This window comes from Homarus americanus, unplaced genomic scaffold, assembly GCF_018991925.1.
Source record: "Homarus americanus isolate GMGI-L3 unplaced genomic scaffold, GMGI_Hamer_2.0 scaffold46583, whole genome shotgun sequence".
Taxonomy (NCBI): Eukaryota; Metazoa; Arthropoda; class Malacostraca; order Decapoda; family Nephropidae; genus Homarus; species Homarus americanus.
This window is the reverse complement of record NW_024731675.1, coordinates 625,615-648,642: the sequence shown is the minus strand read 5'-3', so window position 1 is coordinate 648,642 and position 23,028 is coordinate 625,615. Positions and strand designations below refer to the sequence as shown.

The 23,028-nt window shown below is 39.9% G+C and overlaps 1 protein-coding gene across 2 annotated transcripts; it reads left to right on the top strand.

The window, feature by feature from the left end:
* Positions 1-2,982: 2,982 nt before the first annotated feature.
* LOC121867701 (kinesin-like protein KIF18A) lies at positions 2,983-22,972 on the top strand. Of its 2 annotated transcripts, none has more exons than XM_042367727.1 (17): positions 2,983-3,088; positions 8,332-8,536; positions 8,963-9,198; positions 9,412-9,569; positions 10,523-10,735; positions 11,280-11,436; positions 12,331-12,530; positions 12,932-13,027; positions 13,437-13,565; positions 13,955-14,191; positions 14,513-14,716; positions 14,953-15,132; positions 16,463-16,659; positions 17,363-18,336; positions 18,725-18,906; positions 19,541-19,796; positions 20,816-22,972. In XM_042367727.1, exons 2-17 carry the CDS (start codon positions 8,337-8,339, stop codon positions 20,998-21,000), a joined length of 3,804 nt encoding a protein of 1,267 aa, XP_042223661.1. In that variant the 5' UTR covers positions 2,983-3,088; positions 8,332-8,336; the 3' UTR covers positions 21,001-22,972. The 2 variants fall into 2 exon arrangements, with proteins under 2 accessions (XP_042223661.1, XP_042223660.1); XM_042367726.1 differs by having other exon boundaries at positions 13,952-14,191.
* The last annotated feature ends 56 nt before the right edge of the window (positions 22,973-23,028 follow it).

Below are 23,028 nucleotides of genomic sequence, written 5' to 3'. Positions count from 1 at the left end.
CACCAATTACGTAACGTTTTTCCCGTCGTGTAATTCATAGTGTTGAAGTGTCGCTAAATTTATAAATGACGTAAAATCTTGAATAAATTGGACTTGGCCTTTGGGATCGAGTTTCGTGATGGTGTCATTATTTTTGCTCGAGAACATCAAGTGAATAATATATTTCATAAAGTGTAATAAACAAAAACTAAAATTCCATAGGACATTTTTTTTTAATTTCTCGATAATGTAACCCGACTTTGTTTATTGCACGTTGTAAAATTAATCGCTTAGGGTTCTCTATTAAATAAACTGATCTTGTACAGTACTTGGGGAGACAGCTTCCCGCGTCTCGCCAAGTTGTACATTTATATTTTTATCATGAGAAATTTTAATTGGTAGATGATGTAAATCGCTAAAAATAGCCTCATATCACGTGTTTCATTTTCACTCACAGAATCGGAAGTTTTATCATTAAATCGGATTTTTGCGGATAAGTTTAAAAATTCTGGCCCGTTTACAAATTATCATATCAACTTGTAATCAAAATTTTTTCTTATTAGGTGATTTTTTTTTTCATTTTTTTTTCGTTTTTCAAAATTTTATTCATCACCACATTTGCTAAATACATAAATCATTTGAAATAAAACTATATTTATTTTGTGCTACTCTGTTCTTGGCTGTAAATTATACTTTTGCTGCAGGCTGTGTTAAGAATCTTTTTTGTAATAAAATAATAAAACAAATTAAATAATTCTGGGATTTTTTCTTAACCTTCAAGGAAAATATTTGTTGTTTTATTAAATAGTTTGGATGATGAAAAGTTCCATCTCCCAAAATGATGCTGGATCGACCCAAGTCCTCCACCAGGGTAAGTCAGTATTTTTGAGATGTGTGTGGGTAGGTGTGGTGTCCATGTGGGTAGGTAGTGTGGGTGGTTTGTGTGTGTGGGTTGGTGGTGTGTGGGTAGATGGGTTGGTGGTGTGTGTGTGTGGGTTGGTGGTGTGTGGGTAGATGGGTTGGTGGTGTGTGGGTAGATAGGTAGGCAGTGTGGGTGGGTAAGTATAGTGTATATGGATAGGTCGGTAGTATGTGTGGATAGATTGATTAGAAAATACCTCACAACACCAATGATTATGTTTGTAACGTAGGAAGAATTGATATAGAGTATATATAAGGAAAAATTAGATTGGGATAGGGGTGGTAGAGAGAGAGAATGGAGAAACATAGTGTAGGGTAGGGTCGACATATCTGAACATTAAAAAAAAAAGACATTCACGAAGACGCTATGTAACCTTGATGCAGCCGTGACTGTTTTATGCTCTGGAAAAGTACAACAAATCTTAAGCACTAAGAGACTAAGATCAGACACTGTTACTGCAGGTTAAAGACTGGCTAACCACCTGTCACCATCATAGTTAACACAGGTAAATAATATAGGGAAAATGGCTAGATTATGGTTGAAGATTGATGAAATGTCTTAAATGCAGGACAAGAAAAACAAATGTTAGTGTAAAAAAAGGCCATAAGAAAAAATGGTAGTGTTCCACATGTTGAGATAGACAGGAAATTACATATATTAACAAAAAGTAACGGTAGTATTGCTTTTAATTACCCCACAACTTTTTACGACCTTTTTTAATATACTTATGTAGTTTAGATAATTTTAAAACATTTTTCTTCTGACATTTTCATCGGGAATTTATATTTTTCGAGTATTTTAACTGATAAAATTACCCATAATATTGTTTAATGTGGGCTAATGTTACTATATTCAGATTTTCGGTGTTTAGTTGGTGTTAGTGGTGTGTTTTCGGCGTTTAGTAGATGTTAGTCTTGTTTTCTGTATTTAGTATAGGCTTTTTTTTTTCGGTGTTAGTGTTTTCGGTGTTTAGTAAAGGTTTGGATTGTTTTCGGTTTTTAGGAGATAAATTTTTCGGTGTTTAGTACGTGCTTGTGTTTTCGGTGTTTAGTAGACGATGGAACGCGTTTTCGGTGTTCAGATAAGGAGGGATTACATTAAGTCAGGTTATCAAAGATTTGTTTGGTGTGATTCTATCCACATATTAATTTTGGACGAAAATATCATAGAAGAAAAGTGTTTTATAATTATTTAAACTACATGATAAGTTTATTAAAAAGACGTAAAAAATTACAGTTTGGGAGAAAATTAAGAAAAACATAAAAGTTTGTGGTGGCTCAGGCGGCCAGGCCAGCCAGGGCTCTTTGTCCGATATCATTAATTTTACTTTTTTATTTATAACTAAACAACTCAAAGCTATTTTATTGATATATTATTAAGTAAGTAATAAAATAATCTTATATACAAACTTGATATGTTTAATTTTCTTTAATAGTTTATATAAAATTTTAAACTAAACTTAAGTCATCGTTGGTATAATCGGACAAATGTACCAATAATTTCCCTCTAATTTACACAAAGAAAATAATAATATATAACAATGAATATATTTTACTATTGACTAATTAAATACTATTTATTAATAATTTCATTTTAAATAACACTACATTAAGTTTGTGAGTTAATAAGCAGCCGGTATATAACAATAAAATAAATAATACTGGTTTCTTCCAATATCTAAGTCTTTAGGTTTTTACTTTATATTTATCTTTATTAAATAGATAAATAATTAAGTAATAAGACAATAATATAAGATATAAATAAAAAGAACCAAGACAAAGCTTCTTTCAGTTGGGTGGGGCGGGTGAAGTGAACCTAACTCACCTAACACATAATATCACCCCAAACAATAAATACCTCACAAATAAACAATATAATAAACACAAAAATAAATAAAATTAACCATTACCCTAGAATATTATAGTTAAAACAGGTAAAATATAGAAAATAAAAATATATAAAAATATTTAAACCATCCCGCCAAAAAGAAACAACATGATTGGTGGATAGGTTCTTCAGCTGCTGTGCGTTCATTGGTTAAAAAGTTCAAAGATGAGCGCTCATTGGTCAGTCAGATTTAAATGGACGACGCCACTCTGCCAGGGAATTCAAACAAGACAGCGGTGGACGGGACCATCATGTCATTATTACTCTATTTCCACTAAATTTGACGTTATTTTAATGAAGGTTAGTGTTATTTTGTACTATTAAACTCCCTATTAACCTAATATATCCGTATATACCCTTAAAAAGACTTAAAACACCGGATATACGATAAATTATCCGGATATTTACTCAGAAAATTTGACCCCAAGGTGAAAAAAAAAGTTTGAATTTCTTATTTTTAGGATTTATTTTTATTCTCTATTTCTCTTAGATATAGTAATGATCTTAATTAATGTCTAAACTATCGTAGAGGTAATTAGTCATGTGGTAGTTGAAGGTGATTAAGGTTTTGAGGTGTTTTTAGGTGTGTGGTCGTTAGCGTCTGTTCTTTCATTTATTTCAACTATTAATTATTATTTAATGTGTATGACTGTGTATGGCTGTATGACTGTGTATGGATGTGTGTGTGTGTGACTATTACCGTGTATGACTGTGTATGGATGTATGTGTGTGTGACTATTACCGTGTATGACTGTGTATGGATGTATGTGTGTGTGACTATTACCGTGTATGACTGTGTATGGATGTATGTGTGTGTGACTATTACCGTGTATGACTGTGTATGGATGAATGTGTGTATGACTTTTACCGTGTATGGATGTATGTGTGTGTGACTATTACCGTGTATGACTGTGTATGGATGTATGTGTGTATGACTATTACCGTGTATGACTGTGTATGGATGTATGTGTGTATGGCTATTACCGTGTATGACTGTGTATGGATGAATGTGTGTATGACTTTTACCGTGTATGGATGTATGTGTGTGTGACTATTACCGTGTATGACTGTGTATGGATGTATGTAAATCTTGAAGGAAAGTGTAGTGTAATAGTGAAGTGTAATACAGCTTTAAAATGGTTGTATTATTATAAGTTATTCTGTCTCACAAACATTACACTACAGGTATATATTTCACACTGTGGTTTAGAATTACTTGTTAGTTATAAATTTCAGGTTAATTGATTTGTCAGTTTCAATTTATAAACTTGGTGAGGTAAGTTTTTAAAATAGTCATAAGTCGACAAAATATAGACATGAATATAACAGATTGATTTTCCAGCCTTAGCTTTTTGTAAATAAATCAGTTAGTATACAGTACATGATAAGAACATAAGAAAATAAGGAGTCTGCAATAGGCCGGTTGGCAGCTCCTGTCGAGAGTTACTACCACTCTCTAGGTCCGACTAATTACCCAAATGTAGCCGCAATGAAGTCAAATAATGGTCCTACATGAATATATCAGACTGCTAATCACTTCTCGACTAGTATTTGGTGTCACAAAGTCACAAAAAATTGGAAAACTTACTTTAATCTGAGTTAATAGATCGCTTGCATGTACCGAGGGAGCGACTAATTACCCAAATGTAGCCGCAATGAAGTCAAATAATGGTCCTACATGAATATATCAGACTGCTAATCACTTCTCGACTAGTATTTGGTGTCACAAAGTCACAAAAAATTGGAAAACTTACTTTAATCTGAGTTAATAGATCGCTTGCATGTACCGAGGGAGCGAGTAATTATCCAAATGCAGCCGCAATGATGTCAAATGATGGTCCTACAAGAGTAAATCAGGCTGTGAATCACTTCTCGATTATTATTTGGTGTCATAAAGTCACAAAAAATTGGTAAACTTAATTTAATCGGAGTTGTGTTGTTAGGTTAGATTAAATTAGGTTAGGTTAGGTACATGCACTTGATCTATTATTAACTCAGATTAAATTAAGTTTACCAATTTTTTGTGACTTCGTGACACCAAATACTAGTCGAGGTTAGGTTAGGTTTGGTACATGCACTCGATCTATTAACTCAAATTAAATTACGTTTTCCAATTTTTTTTTTACTTTGTGACACCAAATACTAGTCGAGAAGTGATTAGCAGTCCGATTTATTCATGTAGGACCATTATTTGACTTCATTGCGGCTACATTTGGGTAATTAGTCGGACCCCTCTCTTCATCCATGAATCTATCTAGCCTCCTTTTAAAACTTCCAGCACTTACTACAAAGTTGTAAGCTTGTTCCACTCGTCCACCACCCTATTTGTGAACCAGTTCCTTCCTATCTCCCTCCTAAACCTAAATTTATCCAACTTAAATCCGTTGTTCCGAGTCTATCCTGCTCGGATATTATAAGAACTTTATCTATATCGCCTTTATTGATTCCTTTCACCCACTTAAATACTTCTATCATATCTCCCCGCACTCTTCGTCTTTCTAGGGAATGCAAGTTTAGTTTCTTTAACCTATCTTGATATGGAAGGTTTCTAAGTCCCGGAATCATTTTCGTCATTCTTCGCTGCACCGACTCCAGTGAATTGATATCCATTCTATAATAAGGGCACCAGAACTGAACTGCATAATGGAGGTGCGCCTGACTAGCGCAAGATATAGTTGCAATAAGACCTCTGCACTCTTATTACTTACACTTCTAGATATAAAACCTAATACTCTGTTTGCCTTATTTCGAACATTAACGCACTGTTTTCTAGGCCGTAGGTCCGGGCTTACAAGTACCCCTAGGTCTCTTTCACAAGTCGACTTCTCTAGGTTGATGTTGTTAAGGCTGTATACATTGACAGTATTTGTTCTTCCAATATTAAGTACGCTGCACTTGCTGGTGTTGAATTTCATTTGCCATTTTTCAGACCACTCCTGCAGTTTATTTAAATCCTCCTGTAAGGCATTTGCATCCTGCCCTGAATTAATCTGCCGCCCTATTTTGGTGTCATCTGCAAACTTGCTTATGTCACTGCTCATCCCAGTATCTAGATCGTTTATGTAGATTATGAACAAGAGTGGGCCTAGTACTGACCCCTGGGGAACCCCACTGGTTACACGGCCCCACTCAGATTTAACACCATCTACGCTGACCCTCTGTGTTCTATAGGTGAGCCATGATTTTATCCAATTTAAAACTTTCCCCTCTATACCATGAGCCTTAACTTTTCTCAGAAGCCTCTGATGCGGTACTCTGTCAAATGCTTTGCTAAAGTCTAAGTAAATAACATCGTAATTTTCGTCATTATCTACTACTTCGAAGACTTTCCTAAAAAACGTCAGCAGATTTGTTAGACAAGATTTTCCCTTTGTAAACCCAATTCGGGGCTCCTTTCTGGTACTTTTTCCCGTATAACGAACTTGTTCTAAGGAGTTGCCGACATCGTCGGGAAATTCTTCTTGTGACTCGTCGCCGTCAAGAATGAAGTACAGTAGTAATAAGGATATAAAAGAACTAAGAGTGAGAATATTGGCCAACACATATACAATTAGTTATGTTATTGTATGTTAATGATACTCTGGATAGATCTGTTTAATAAGTCACTGCCACACAGAAACAAGACCAGTATGAGTAAGGTGTCATCAACGTGGGTGTCTGTATGTTAAGTTTGACCTTTTCATTTTTATTATTATGGGTAAATATTCAGTAGCAACCATGCCCAGAACTGTATACAGTATTTGTGTGGTGATGTCCCCATTAGCCGGAATAATTGGTGCACGGTTCTTCTTGGGATGGGAGGTTTCTGGGTAATGAGACGACTCAAATCCAAAAAATCCCACATAAGGAACTGGATTTTTTCTCCATTTACTGGGAAAAGTTTTTTAGTCTAAAATACACATCACTGGAATGCGTCCGGGTTCTGGGAATTTTTTCCGAGTCTAAACTAGGCATCTTGAAATGACAGACACAGAGCTGTATTTATTGATGCAAATGCCGCTGTACACATATAATACCGTATATTGTAAATACTACTGTAAAAAAAAAAGCACAATATAAACAAAGAAAATCAAATCTATAGAGTACTGTACTGTAGTGACCAGGAGATGCTGTTACTTGGAGGTTGTGATACAGGCAGTGCAGATAGTGATAGAGGATGGCCTGCTGTCCTGTACTGTCACTCCTCTTCTCCCTGTAGTGACACATCTTAACACTAGTCCTGGCTGGTTGTCCTGATACACCACTGCACGATGCAATTTAACAAACAAACTAACAGGACCGAGCTAGTGATCAACCTTGTAGAATGGCTGCAGACAATGAACTAGGTGTGTCCTGATGATAGCCTTGGGGGAGGGGGGGGATAATTTAGTAGATCCATCAGTCACATGACAGCAGTAGTCAGTCAAAGGTTGTCTGGGCAGTCTTCCCACCCACACACCATCACTGAGGACCTGGGAGCATAATGCAACCTTTCATTATTCCTAGGAGAACTTAGTCCTCGCCCCAGAGCAGGAAAGTTAGGAGAGACTTTCTCAGAATTTGTCCTGAAATTGGCCGTTTCATCGTTGGAATTTGTTCCTCGACCCAGAACAGAAAAATATGCCTGATTTTGAATTCCCAAAACTCATTCACAGACCCAGAATGGAGGGAGTTTTCTCAGACCGAGCCAATTTCTATTCAGGGTACAGCATTGGGGAGCTTACCTTATTGATTTGTAGTATAGGGAAAAAAAAATTTCATCAGAAATTTGTATTGTTAATTTTGTGTTCAATTTCACTCAAAGAAATATTTTGGTTACAAAGTGGGTGGGGTTATGGGGTAAGAACAGACAAAACCTAACGACTTAAATATGTACAGAGAAACCAAAAGGACCCGATATAACCACCTGGTGTGTAAACCTAACCTAACCCAATTAGAAAAAAAATGAGGAACCTAATGAAATAGAACTTAAAAAAAAAAAAATTGCTCCCAAGCTTAAGTAAGAGTATCCCCACGAGTATCACACGATGTTGACACCTCCACTGATTGGCCGAGTAAGAAGTAAACAATGTATTATATGGCCGTGAACTTGTACTCGCTAAAGCGAAAATACCATTACCCGAAAACTATAAATTTCCGACGAAAACACTAGAGTAATTGGTTGAGAGTATGGTATTGTACATGTGTTGGTACTGTGATGTGCTGTGCTATGCTGTGATGTGTGGTGTAAGAACTTCACTTCCAGATCAGGTAGATAACTTGCCACTTTTTTTTTTTTAATTAATTGGCTTTTTATTTTATTATTTTACAATTATTTTATTTTATGGCTTAATGGTAGAATTAGGTCTGGGGTCAATTGGCCAACCAGGTATTGAATGAGTGTGTTTAATCGGGAGATATAATGGGTAATATATCTCTCTCTTAGTGCTGTTAACCTAGAGTCCCCGTCGAAGGAATGCTGGATAACAAAGTACACATTATATTCATTTACCATCTGTGTAATCGTCATGAAACTGTCCATTATTTTTATTTATTTATGTATTTATTTGTTTATTTATTGGCAGACAAGATGACATTGAACAGAAAAGTGTTGAAAAGGGTCCACTCTCCGATCAAGTCCCCCAAGCGGAACAACACGTCTCTCCGCAAGAAAGCTCTCATCAGGCGGCTCAGCAGTGAGGTGCAGTTTGGGGCGGCGTCAAAGGCTAATCTGAAGGTGGTGGTGAGGGTGAGGCCACAGAACCAGCGGGAGCAGGAGAACAACGCGAGGTTGGTGTTGTGGCTCCTGGGATGTGTAGGATTAGATTAACCTGAGATGTGTAGGATTAGATTAACTTGGGATGTGTAGGATTAGATTAACCTGGGATGTGTAGGATTAGATTAACCTGAGATGTGTAGGATTAGATTTACCTGGGATGTGTAGGATTAGATTAACCTGGGATGTGTAGGATTAGATTAACCTGAGATGTGTAGGATTAGATTTACCTGGGATGTGTAGGATTAGATTAACCTGGGATGTGCAGGATTAGATTAACTTGGGATGTGTAGGATTAGATTAACCTGAGATGTGTAGGATTAGATTAACTCAGGTGATCCATAGAATTAGATTAACTTATAAGATGTGTCGAAATAGATTAATCTCTGTGATGCGTATTGACCCTAAAGCACATCTCCTTGTGGATGTTTCCGTTTCAGATGTGTTGTCAACATTATAGACGATCACATGTTAGTATTCGACCCTAAGGAAGAAGACGATGGATTCTTCTTTAGGGGCGTGCGTCAGCGAACGCGGGACCTCAACAAACGGCAGAACAAGGAACAGAAGTTTGTTTTCGAGAAGATTTTTAACGAAGAGTCGACCAACGAGTATATTTACGAGTCAACGACCAAAGACCTCATTAACACGGTGCTTAGTGGCTACAACTGCTCTGGTAAGATGGTGTAATTTATCTCTCTCTCTCTCTCGATATAAGTCAGTCGGCAAAAAGGAATTAAAAAAAAATTGCCGGTTCATGGAATTTATTAAAAACAAATTTCAACCTTATTTATTATTATATGTAGTGGATAATGTCTAGTCAAGTGGTGTCAATTGTAGGCGTCGTCTTCGTTAAGGAAGAGCAATAACCCCCCTCCCTCCCTGACAGTGTTTGCCTACGGGGCCACAGGTGCCGGCAAGACCTTCACCATGCTGGGGAAGGTGGACGCCCCGGGGATCACCTTCCTCACGCTGATGGAGCTCTACCGCCGCATCGAGGAGATCAAGGAGGAGAAGACCTGCGAAGTGAGGATCTCCTACATAGAGGTCAGTCTTGGGTGTGCTCCTTAACCACCCCCCCCCCCTCTCTCCCCAATCCCCTTTTTCCTGTAGACTGTGCTTAGTTAATTGTGCATCCAATCCTCCTTTGGCCCTGATTCCCTCCCTCCCTCCATCCCCCCCAGTAGACCATGGCTAGTTTATTGTGCACCCCCATCCTCCTCCTCCTCCTCTAAATATCAAGAATAATTAACATCACCGAATAATTGGTTTTAATGTTTTCCCCGAGTTATTAGGTGCGTCTCTGTAGCTGATTGCATGATGTAGGTTTTACTGATGGGTATTATTTTAGTTATGGTCATCAGGTTAGGTTAGGTTAGGTTTGCTTAGGTTAGACATCCAAACTGTTTCTTAATGAATTTGATGCGTTTTTAATTATTTGGACCTTTATATCTGCGAGAAATCACTAATTTTTGGGGGTTATATAAATACAGGAACGACCGAAACAAACATTTTACCTATAGACGAGAAAATTTATAGAAAACACCAAATATAATATATATAGATGATGTTATAAGACTGAGTGGGCCAGGTTGATGGAGGAGGAACTGATATGAATAGATAGAAATAAGACCAAAGACCGTGTGTATGGTAAGTTCTCTTAAAGATAAACGACTACTGTAGGTGTGAAGGGGTAGGCTGGCAATTGGTCTATTTGTTGAGAAGTAAAGTAAAATATTAGTATCTGGTGTGTGGGGAGTAAAATTCACTAGCCGAGGCACCCCTAAGCAGTTCAGTTTAGATGCGTACCTTATATAATTACGCTGGACTTGTCTACCAGTTTGTGTCTAAATTTCGCTTCTTAATTTAACGCGGAGACAATGACTGTTACCCATCAAGGATTTTTACGCACGTTTACCCCGTGATGAAAATTAAGCTCTGATTATATTTCCACAAATATGTCAATCGGGTGAGGGATATAGATGTCTCACTCCCTCCAGGTATATAATGAGATGGTGCGCGACCTCCTACAGCCAGGTAAGCCACTCAACGTGCAGGAGAACGGCCAGCAAGTTCTGATCCCTGGTCTGTCGCTTCACAAGCCCGACAACCCGCAGGAATTGATGCAGCTGTTGGCGAGAGGTAACCAGAACCGAACGCAGCACCCCACCGACGCTAATGCCGAGTCATCCAGGTCCCATGCTGTGTTTCAGGTGAGTGGGTCAGTCTTCGTTGTTTATGTAAGCTGGAACCTCTATAAAATGGACCATGTGGGAGGAAAGTCCATTATATTGAGGGTCCGTTAGATGTGGAACCTCTATTTAGTGGACCATATGGGAGGAAAGTCCATTATATTGAGGGTCCGTTAGATGTGGAACCTCTATTTAGCGGACCATATGGGAGGATTCAGACTAGTGAACCCGAAGCAGTAGACTGATACATTATTCCATCCATAAATGCTTCAGATTCACGGCTTTTAATCTCGGTGTTCACGTTTCAGTAGAAGAGGTGACTGACGTTGTTCATGTTATTAGTTTACTTTGTTGGTTAAGTCATCATCACCAGGGGTTCATGTTAGGAATAGTGTCTAGATTCTTTAGATAATTTACAGAATTATTCCCAAGATGGCGACTAGAGCCAGATGTCAGCAGAAAATGATGCTCAATAACCCATATTTATGTCCTCTTTCATATCTACCGTAAACATTAATTTATACTTACATTCGTCGGAATATTTCTAATCGGTTGATTCCTCCAGGTCTTCGTTCGTCAACACGATCGCATCGCAAACGTTAAGGCCATCGCTAAGTTGTCCATGATCGACCTTGCTGGTTCTGAACGAGGGGCCTCCACGGGGTTCAAGGGAGCCAGGTTTAGAGAAGGTGCCAGCATAAACAAGTCTCTCCTTGCCCTGGGTATGTCATCTGGTCCATCGCTGCCTGTGTATTGGTGCGGTGGTAGTCAACTTCACTTTGGTACTGGGTATGCCGGGGGAAGATACATGTCTAATAGCCGACTCTTCTTCCACTTATTTCCTTTCATATGTTTTTGTATCTCTTGATCCAACCCAAACAAGTATAGAAGAGATAATGAGGGGTCACGTGTGTGTCTGAGATGGTTCACTCGTGGAGACTAACTGGGTCAAGAGGTGCAGGAGTAGGAGAGCCAGGGGCAGGTCAAGAAATTAATATAAAAGAAGAAAAAGATTACAATATTTCAGGGATGCTAAGTGACATGGAGGCGTCTGTCACTTATCTATTTCATTATGTTTGTGTTCCTTGAAGAGGTTTTTATGACTAGGGTTTGATGAGATAATCTTTGCTTCCCCAAGTGTGTAAATTAACAGATGAACACAGAAGAGTTATCCCTTAAAATATCAGGAGATGGTAGATTGAGAGCTGCAGTGACTCTGGGTGTCCAGCCAATCAGCTGCATTCTTACAAATTCAAGTGAATGTTGATCCTGATGGTTAGATAAGATTTAGGACCTTCCACACCATCTGATCTACAAACCTAAAATTATTCCTCCTTCATTGGGTTAAGTTTTGCTTGATTAAACATACAGTAATTAGATTTTTTGGGGGGGAATTTGCTTATTACTTATTAACTTGAACAATTTGAGTTTTTGTTGGGTTGACTTAGAGAGATTTAACGGAATATTTAGTGATATAAGGGCTGTCCTCTGAGCACTGTCTACCTGGTGAAAGATAAACACTTTACCTGTGTCCTCATTTACACAAATTTATGCTCTTAGTAATCTAATAAGACTTGTAATGTGACATTATAATTAAACAAACTGAATTTTTTCAGGAAATTGCATCAACGCACTGGCAGACGGACAGCGGCACATCCCATACCGCGACAGTAAGCTAACACGCCTCTTAAAAGATTCTCTCGGGGGAAACTGTCGAAGTGTTATGATAGCAGCGGTGTCCTCGGCGTCCACCACCTTTGAGGACACCTTCAACACACTGCGCTACGCCAATCGAGCCAAGACGATAAAGACTACGGTAAGGTTCTGTGTTTAAAACCCTTGAATATTGAGTCGTTGATATTTGCAGTCTAGATAAATACGCTTGGGGTAAGATGACCGGAATCAACCAACTTAGACCGAACTGATGCATTAGGGTATAACATAATCTTAAAGTAAACTAAATTTCCTATTGTTTGAGACCGGTTTAGCTCATTTTGTGCCGTGCGTTACGGAGAAAAACAATCTAACGTGAGCCAAACAAAACCTCTTGGAACGTGGCGTTGGTCGATGCGCCCCTCTTGCCCCCTGCAGCCTCAATAGTCTTATGTCTTTATTTCTATTTATTTATTAAGTTATTTCATTTTTTTTTATTATGGATGTGTGTTAAGGCGACCGACTAGGCTGAAAGATCATCTCATTTAAAATCTTCACTTACAGATAAAGAAGAATCTACTCAACGTGGATCAGCATGTGTCGAACTACGTCAAGATTGTCGACGAGCTGAGACAAGAGCTCTGCAGCATGAAGGAGAAGGTGAGATACTGTGGGTGGTCGTACTTTAGGGAGCTAGACGTCTTGCACTGGTAGTAGTAAGCATGGTGGGTTTTCTCTTTATTTCTCCTCTTTTCTTCTCTCTCCTCTCACTCAGCTTAACCTTACTTCCTGGAGCATAAGAAGTGTTGTCTCGTTTACATGATATCATACAGCCAATCCAATAAACAACGACACCCCCAAGACAAATATTAGCCCAGCCGATACCCGAACGTGTCGGGGGTTTACAGCTCTTTTTCCTTGGGGGTCTCGGTGGGTTTTGATTGGCCGTATCTTAATAAACGTTTTGGTAGAGAGGGGTACGGAGACGAGTGTGTATAGATTGGTAACGTTTCCCTGTGTTAGTGTGCCTTCTGTTGCTCTTCACTTGTTTTTTTTTTTTAAATTACAGATTAATAAGTATGAAGAGAGGGGACAAGAGTTGGAGGCCCAGAGCGATACATCGCAGCCCTCAGAGTTAACATCTCACCGACAGAAGGAATATGAGGAGAAAATAGCCAACTTGGAAAAACAGCTTCAGGTAATATAGTAATGGTTTGTTTATTACCTTCATCACTACAAGAGGAACAATGAATAATATATTTTCATGCTTAAATTTGACATTATTTAATATTTTACTCCGATTAATGACGATACCTCTGTCAGTTTTACTCACTGGGAAGGTATTATAGCCAGAACAGAAGGTTGGTTAGTACAGTAGTCGTAATTGAGGACTATTTTCTGCACCAGATATATTCATTAGTAGAGTGGTTATGATGGTGAGTCATAGCTGTTAAGACTCCCAACCTTTGTTCAGTGATCGACCACAAGGTAGAGTCAGATGTGTTACTCGAGTCCAGGAACAATATGGCTTGTGGTCAGATGTACGCTGGGAAAAAAAAAATCTCGATGTTGTATTTTATCCAGCAGGAGAAGTCCAGGGATGCGACAGTGTCGGGAGAAGAATCCCCAACGCCCGCCGTCACAGAAGAAGAAGCAGAGGCTCAGGCGAGACTGCTGGAGGCGTGTAGGGAACGCAAGGCCCTGAGGTGGGAACTACTGCAGCTGGAGAGTTCTCAGCGCGAGACAGAGTTCAAGGTTCACACGTGTACCGCTCATCTTAATAGAATGAAGATAATAGCCTTTGCCTCCAAGAAGTTAGATAAGGTAACAATTATACTGGTGGTGGTTCTGATAAATGGGGATGTGTGTGTGTGTGAGATCCATGTATATGCTGATAACCACACGGGGAAAACACGAAGTTCCCAAGATCTAAAATGCACGAAAGCACTTGGGAACCTTTTGTTTTCATTATGTGGTTATCAGCATTAAGTGTACACCCAGGCAAATGTACATTCATGTGGATAATATAATTTTGGTGTTTTTTCTATACATGTCGATAAAAATGTTTCATAGGAGATTCTGTATGTCCCCAGTGAGTAATCCAATAGCTACAGCATCTTAACACTGCCCTCACCCAACCCACAGAGTATGTCCAAATGCGAACGTACACTCTGCAACCTCAATAATCTCCTGAGTCAGATGAGGAAACTTCAGCAGAGTTTACAGGCGAAACTCTCCGTCAACTCGTCCAAACTGGAGTATTACCAGAGTGAGCTGAACCGCTGGGGCCCTAATTCTTGTGAGCCATCTGCACACTCCCAACAACTGATTGAGAAGAACCAGGCAAATGTGAGTAAAGAAAATGTCCCCCCTCTTCAAAAAATAAATGGATTCAAGCTTTTTTTTGTTTTTAGTCGGGGGAAAAAACCCAAAACCTCATTGACAAACTATCTTTTCTTTAAGTGCTATTGATGTATATAGACAACCAGATGAAGCTATTAGGTTGTAATAAATAAACACGACCGTAGATTACATTAAGAGACACTAGGACCTCATCACCTCTAAAGCCCCTCCTCCCCCCACAGCTCGCGCTCCGGGATTTGCACCAGGTCTCGGAGTATTTGAAGGGGATGGTACAGGAAGGTTTTAACGAGCAGAACGCATCGGAACAACTGATCAACGTTCTTCTGATGGCGGCCAGGCGGTTTTACGTGCAGCTGCGGGCGTATAATAACTGTACGCCCGAGATGGAGGAGGTGTTTAAGGTGTGTGGGTGGGTGGGTGTTTTGTGCTCTTGCCGGGCCAAACTGATGAGTGTTGTCGTGAGGAACCTGAACGAACCCTTTGTTATTGTCATTATCTATTTTTTTTTTCTCTCGGCAAATTTGTCTTCCCCTTTTGTAAATGTATTGGTTAGGTTAGGTTGAGTTTTTGTTAGGTTAGGTTTAGGGTGTGTGTTGGTGTAGGAGAGGAGGAAGTTCTACAGTGTGATTGGTGATTGGAGGAAGAAGAAGTTCTACAGCGTGATTGGTGAGTAGTGCTGTAGTTCATGGTGATTCTAAACATGACTAGAGGACTACTTATCCATTGCGCTCAACACTGGTCTACACGCACCCGGTTGCCACCATTAAGGGTTGGTGATCAAGAATACCTTCCTGTTGGCTTGTGAATTTACTGCGTGGTGAAACTTTTATTTAATGGATTGTATGGAGATGAAAGTCCATTATATTGAGGTTCCATTAGATGTGAAACCTCCATCTAATGAACTATATAGAGATGAAAGTCCATTATGTCGAGGGTCCATTAGATGTGAAACCTCCATCTAATGAACTATATAGAGATGAAAGTCCATTATATCAAGGGTTCATTAGATGTGAAACTTGCCTCTAATGGACTATATGGAGAGAGAAGGCCGTTATGTGTAATAATGGTACAATGGTTATGTTTAGTAATTAAATATTTCGTCTTTATAATCATTTCAGAAATTCAAGCTGACTGACCTAGCCTGACAATATGACCCACAGTAAGGGTCAACAGTAGGTGTCCCTGTCGATGAGTGGAACCCTAGTCCATGTGAAAGTTATAAATCATGACTAGAGATTCACTCATCCACGGCGACGCTCGGGTGCACCGCTCCAACGGGCTCCAACCATCACAATTTAGTCGGCCGAGTCGGTGTTTTGTTCCCTGTCGTAAATTTCACACACTGATAGCTTATGTCCGGAGATTTAGATGAATTTATATAGTAAGAGTTCACTGTGGATGGTGTGTATAGGTGTATTAGAGTGAGATGAGAGATAGTATGTAACAGCAAGAGTACTCCCTATACCCTCGTCAGGCACCTCAAGTGATCGACGGCTGTAAATGTGGAGGTTATGTATAAAGACTAATATATTTAATGATGGTGTTTGGGGTCTTGACCACACACACAGTGGTCTTAGTATCTATAATGTGTGTGTGTGTGTTGTAGCTTAAAAAAATTATTCTGTATTGTGAGAATTAGTTAAACATTTACAGGAATTTATCTTAACCGCCATTGTCGTAAAATAGAGGAGATTCGTGTTTCTATGATTGGATGTTGATTTTGGTCGGCAGGGTTTGGTAGAGAGCATGGATGAAAGCAAGGTAATATGGGCGGACCAGCAGAGTGCCGGTGGTGAACAGGAGGCGACCGACACACCCAACGAAGGTACACAAGCTCCACTAGACGTGTCTTACTTCACTTTTCTACCAACCATTAATACCTTCTTCATATCACCGGCCACCGTACAAGAACCTGCCAAGGTTTTCCGGTAAGTTGTCACCTTGTCTCCCTCTTGTTATCAGTATGGTATTATTACTTTTAGTCCCTTAATATGTGTAGTTACTCAAAAAACTGTACCTGGGGGTGATCGATGAGTCCCAGAATGAACACTGCGACTCCTGTTGTCTCGGAAGGGTTATCAGAATCCTTCGTCCGTGGTCAAATTTTTCTCGGCATTTTATGGATAATTTTTTGGGCGATTGCCTGAGGATAACATGTGCATTTATGGATAAGGTTGGCCGCTGGTGGGGGATATTGTTGGCCACTTGCAGTTGATTCATTGTGGGAACGTCAAGCTCGGACCCTAACTGCCCAGCTGTCTCCTCTGTGGAAGCAAATTGGGTATAGTCATTCTACAGCACTTAATTGTTTGTTTTGCTAACTGGCCAATCACAAGTCAAGATGAGAGATTGAGGGCAGGGCTATGTGTGGTGTTGACTTATTTAGGGGGAAGGACGTGATGTTGTCTTAGGTGTGTTGGAACAGAAGCAGAACACCTCTTGCAACAATGGGAGCAAGTGAAGGTGAAATGTGTGTGGGTTCTGCTGCCGTTTCTAGCCGTGGGAAAAGCCTCGGGAAAGAAATCGGTCCATTCATTTTTTAATACACTGAAAGCCAAGAAAATTACTGTGTTAATGTGTTCATATATACAAAACAAATAAAGTTTAATGTTTTAATTTTTTCTCCCTCAGAAAATCTAGTCTGAAATCCAGCGTCAGTGTTTCCCAGTCGTCAGGCGGATCTATCACGTCGGTAACTCCCCGGAGAGACCTGGAAACAATCAGGAAGGTGTTGCCCGTTGTCCCAGAGACCGAGGACGACGGGGGCTTACCCTCAACGCCAATGCTCGGGTCATTGTCTCGTTCTCCCGTCGACCCAGTGTCCGGCCAAGATAAACGGCCGCTGCCAGTTATCGCCGCCAGTGTCCAGGGGATGTCTAGTGTTATGGGCTCGCTGAAGGAAACCCCATTACCGAGGGAGAAATGCAAGCCGGCTGTACCTAGTGTTGTCATTAAAGGGACTGAAACGTTTGGATTTGTGAGCATGGTTAATGGATGTGGTGTTGTGTCAGCTGTCAACTCCCTGGTTCCTGGTAGTAATATGAACACCACAGAGTTGTTGCAGGATATTCAACCTCTGGAATGTTCAATAAATGCCACTGTTGCCATCACACCGGCGGAGGGATTGAACACAACAGTCGACTTACCCAATAACCCCGTGGCCTTAAATACAACTGTTGACGTTCCTTCCGTTTCTCCTAATTCTTCGACCTCAACAACCACCACCACTGAGGTTCCTACTAAACTGTCAGCCAATAGTACATTTGTTAATGCTCCTCAACTTTCTGCTGATCCAAACACAACCTTTGATAAACCAGTGCCGTCAAAGACTACAGCCAACAAGAAATTGCTGCACTCGGATACCAGAATAAATTTACAGGTGTCAAATGCCCAAGAAACGCTAGAGTCACAAAGTGTAGTAGATTTACCCGTTAACAGTATTGACAAGTCTTTAACCAACTGTCAAGCGAACGTAGACTCCCTGAAAACTGCATCCAGGCAACTCTTCCAGTCATGTACATTAGATTCAACTTTCAGTGTTGAAGAAACGAGAAATAGAGAAAGTTGGCAAAATTTGAAGAACTCTGTGTGTGGGCTTTCACCAGGTACAGTATGTTGAGTTAATGGTTGTGTGTACAGTACAGGGTCGTCCCTCTCCTCAATATAATCCTCTGACCTTAACCAAATATTAACAGTTGCGTCCCTGTAGCAAAAAGAGTTTTAACATGTGGAGCATCACAGATATGTCTCCTGTCATTTGTTAAGAAATTGAGTTATTTACAAAAAGTAAACATTGTCTCATGTCTCGGCTTATGCAGTACTGTTTATACACCAGAAAAACATTAAATTAGATTACAATACTCATCAGATGTTAGAGAAATTCACCAAAGTTTTTAAAGATTAATATCAGTTTTGTTATTGTTGTAAATTTATTCTCAGTCACCACCATATTGCCTCAGGTTACATCATGAGTCACCTTTATTCCCCCTCCAGGATGTTCTGCTCTCGACCTCCAGTCTCCGGATGTGAGCGCAGGCCAGGCGAGACAGACGACCTTTGAAATTCCCGAACGTCGTCCTCTGCTCTCGCTCGAAAACAAAGCCAAGAAGCCACTGTCGCCGCTCCCTACCGTTGTTGTGGAACTTGAGGGATCAACGATGCTTCCAACATCAAAGGTCAGTTTTAAGTGGACGTACAGGCAGTGTTTATAGGCTTCTTGATCGAGGAACGAGTGGTTGCCGTGTTCAATGCCCGTCGCCCTTAGTCCAACCAGCAGTATATAACCAAAGTTGGGGAGGATGAAGGCAGTTGATTAGACTAAGCCACACCACACAGCCTCATCTTTTGGGTAACTGATGGTACACAAGGATATATTTATAGTGGATAAGAAACAACATAGTAAAACACATTTAGAGAAGCAATTGTTTGGATGATATGAATTAGTGAAGCAATCATATGTTGCTCTTATTCCCATCCCCCTTCCTTGCAGCGTAGCCAGATAAATTTTCCATAAGTTGGGGAAATGTTGTGAGGTGTAGATGGAATGGTGTTATGGTAATACTGCTTGATATGTTTCCTCCTTCCCCTGTCTCTTACCATTTGTCTTGTATCTCCTGTTACGGTTATTTCCCATCCTTGCCTCGGCCATTATAACCTGATAGTGTGGTGTCCTACTTCCCACCAGATGCTCACCCGATCACACTGGGACCACCAAGCTCTCTTAAGATAAAATTTCCCACATAAAGTTAAGACACATTTCATTGACACACATCAATATCCCCTCTAATGTTTATTGTGTTTGTTTACCAGGAACATAAGATCAGCCACAAACATCTCTCTGGCCACACACCCCAGAAGACACCGGGTAAGACCATCACTCCGTGGAAAAACTCCTCCATCAAGATCACGCCGGGGAAGATCTCAACCAGTGCTAACAAGCTCAGCATCACCACCACCCCGGGCATGAGAAGATGTGTCAGCACTCCTTCCCTGGCCGCCGCCGCCTCCAACGTTACCGCCAATAAATTAATAAAACCGTCGCCGAACATCAAAAGGAAATTCACGGGTGAGGTCGCTGCTCGGACGTCCGTAGTATGAGGCGGCGAGTGGGTCTTTGTTTTGTCCAGATGTTGTGTTAATGTTACCATCTGAATTTAGTTTTAGTTTGGCTTCAGAACGGGCACAAGAAATACACCTGCTGTTATTGCTGGGCCGTTTAATTTATTTATTTTTACGTCGCTCATTTGATAAGTGACTCGACCAATCCAGTAATTAAGCCAATCACGTGACACATCTCCAGCACCTCTTCTCAAATGTGACAAACTTCATTACCTAGACAATAGTTCCTCCCCCAATAACCACGAGTCATTAAATTAAGTCACTAGAAGGTTGTTGGGGTACCATTTATACCAAGACCTAATAGGTGGTAATTACTGTGCAGTATCTTGGGTATTCCCTTGGAAGCGTACAGTTAGGTGTTCATCGCTACATAAACGAGACTACTGTATTATGCTGTCGGATTAAATGGCAGTTAAGGGCTTATAAAAGGGTAATTTTCTCTCTTCTTGGTTATGGATACAAGTTGAGTCACCAGGTAGAGCTTATCGTCCCCCTCCCATCTTTTCTCTGTAGTAGCCATCTTGGTGTAGTTTTAGTCACCTGAGAGGTATTGAGTGACTTGGATCCTTCTTTCTTTCCTCAGTGTGGCGGTGAAGGGGGAGTGTTGGTGCTGTTGTCCAGGTGTATAGTGAGTGGTAACAGCTGGTGGAGTGTTAGGACAGAGGACATGGTCTATTAACTGAGATTTATAGGTACTGTAATCCCCCTTTTTCTTTAGAGCTATCCAGTAGTTATATCAGGAGAGGTGTTAATTTCTTGGGGTGGGGGGGGATTTAGTGCTTTGGACATCGATAATTTTGACTGGTGAGGTTGTCCGAGGGTTTCAGAATCAGTTTCTCATTTATTTACACCACATACGACATTATTAAACAGATAAGCTATAGTACTTTCTCTTCAGACATTTTATTTGCTATCGAGGGAATCTTTTAATTAATTTATTATTCTTGTATTTCTGTATGGATATAGGATTGGGAGGAGCTCTTCATAGGACAACGAGCTTCCTAAAGGGAAGAACGTCAGCAGGCAACAACCAGGAAAACGTCCCCCCAGGATCACGTAAGGTTCTATCCCGGACAATGTCATCGGTGATACAGAGGGAGACCATCTCCTCGGCGGCAAAGCATTCGTTGATGTTGAATTACAAACAATGAGGGTGGCGGTCATCTTGTCTTAGCCAGAAGGAACAAAGCGGAGCGGTTGTTTCTTCCTCTAAAAATAATCGTCGTGGTGGAGTCGACAGAAGCGTGAATTTGTTAGCGGCTGGAGGCAAGACTCTCGGTACCCAAGATGTGTCTTTCAGGAGCACCGTGTTTGAAAATCAACTGTGTGAAGTACATCTTGATACAGCTGTATATAGTTTTCCCCCTGTGAATAATTGTACAAATTTACTCTATATCAACACTAAGCTTTCTCAAGATAAGTACTCTCAAGCTTCTTTAAATCCTAAGCTTTCTCAAGACATCCATACTCAAACCTTAAATCCTAAGCTTTCTCAAGACATCCATACTCAAACCTTAAATCCTAAGCCTTCTCAAGACATGCATACTCAAACCTCCTTAATTCCTGCTCCTCAAGCTTCCATAAATCCTAAGCTTTCTCAGGACATGCACACTCAAGCCTCTCTAAACCCTAAGCTTTCTGAAGACTCCCTAAATTTCCAACATTCCAAAGACTCTCTCCCCCAAACTCCTCGGCTCTCTCACTACTGCGGCGGAGGCGGTGTTGCCAATGCCACATCAGGGCAACGAAAACTGAGCATTGAGCCATGGAGTATGCACAGAACACCCTGGATTCATGGGTCTCATCTCCTTGGTCCGTTTAACCTACCAAGTGTCATGACTTTGAAGAGGTTCTGATGGTAATAGCACCGGAAACTAGCTTGTGTAGATTCCGTGTTCTTTTTCTTCCGTTTAATAAAGGAAAATCCCACCGTTTTTTTGTCGGTTAATTTTGTATACTGGGGCTGCCAAGTCCATCATGAGGGACGTGGTGGTTGATAGGGTTAGTAAAGAGTATATAAAGATGTATTTGATATTGTCTTTATTTGTCTGCTTGCTTCAGTATCTTGAATTATTACTGTTGTGGGGTAAACTAGGCACATCCTGACACATATGGTCAGTACTTCATAACACAGAGTCATCTTAGCCCATTCTCCCTTTTGTGTTAAGTGGACTGGTAATCTGTAGGTGGCATTAATATGTACTGAAAATATGTTGATGTGAAGCATTCCAAGTACTACTGTATTGTGTTTATAACTTAAAACATGTCAGTGTTTGTCTATTGGATCTCATTACACTAATATGAGTTCTACATCAGTGGTGCCCTTTTTGAAGATCAATTACAGTTCTATACACAGGAAGTTCATGAGTTTGTTTAATGATCTCCAGAGCAGCCAGTGTTGCATGTATTGTACTCTCTCTATGGTAGTTTTGATAGGCTGCTGCTTCACTATACTGTAGGACAAATGAAGGGTTGGTCCTGCCTCATACCTTTACTACAGTGTAATATGATCATTGATTGTGTTAATATATACTGTGTATATATCATTGTTGCATCAGAGCCAAAAGTTGTTGCATATTAAACAAAACTATTTATAATACTTCATTTTATAAAATGAAATGTTTCTTGTAAATATATAATTACATAATCATCTCATCATCATAACCATTACCTTAGGTTTTAGTTGTCAACTAAGGGAAATACTGTACCTTAAAGTAATATGGAACAGTAACAATATATGTAGAGGTGGACACACCAGGGTGGTGGTGGGTCAAGTGCTGCTTGGCACATGACCGGTGGTGTGGGCTCTCTTGTGGTAACCTACTCACTGTAACTTTGTTGTGTTCTTTAATATAAATGAGTTATTTTTCTTAAAGTAATGCCCTTTTATTGTTATCTTCCCCTATGGAGACTTTGGTTACAGTAGTTGGTGACCTCTGCATCATCATAGGCTGTATACAGTAAACTGGCAACAGATGTTTGGTTTTTATTTCTGGTATTGTATAGATGTTTATCAAAGCACCATTTATTTTTATGCCTTGTAATATATCAAATTATTTCAGCATGTAAACAAGATGTGTTCAAATATATTGAGAATGACCCCTAATAAAGCTTTTATTTTAATATTAGAGTGTGTTAACCTTATAGTAATCATCTAATGGCAGCCTTCAGGAAAATTA

Excerpts from the sequence above, each read along its gene's own strand:
- LOC121867701 (XM_042367726.1), top strand. The coding sequence starts at position 8,337 with ATGACATTGAACAGAAAAGTGTTGAAAAGGGTCCACTCTCCGATCAAG. Across the intron at positions 14,192-14,512 it reads CCTCCAAGAAGTTAGATAAG|AGTATGTCCAAATGCGAACG; the intron begins GTAACAATTATA and ends CCCAACCCACAG. Across the intron at positions 16,660-17,362 it reads GAACCTGCCAAGGTTTTCCG|AAAATCTAGTCTGAAATCCA; the intron begins GTAAGTTGTCAC and ends TTTCTCCCTCAG.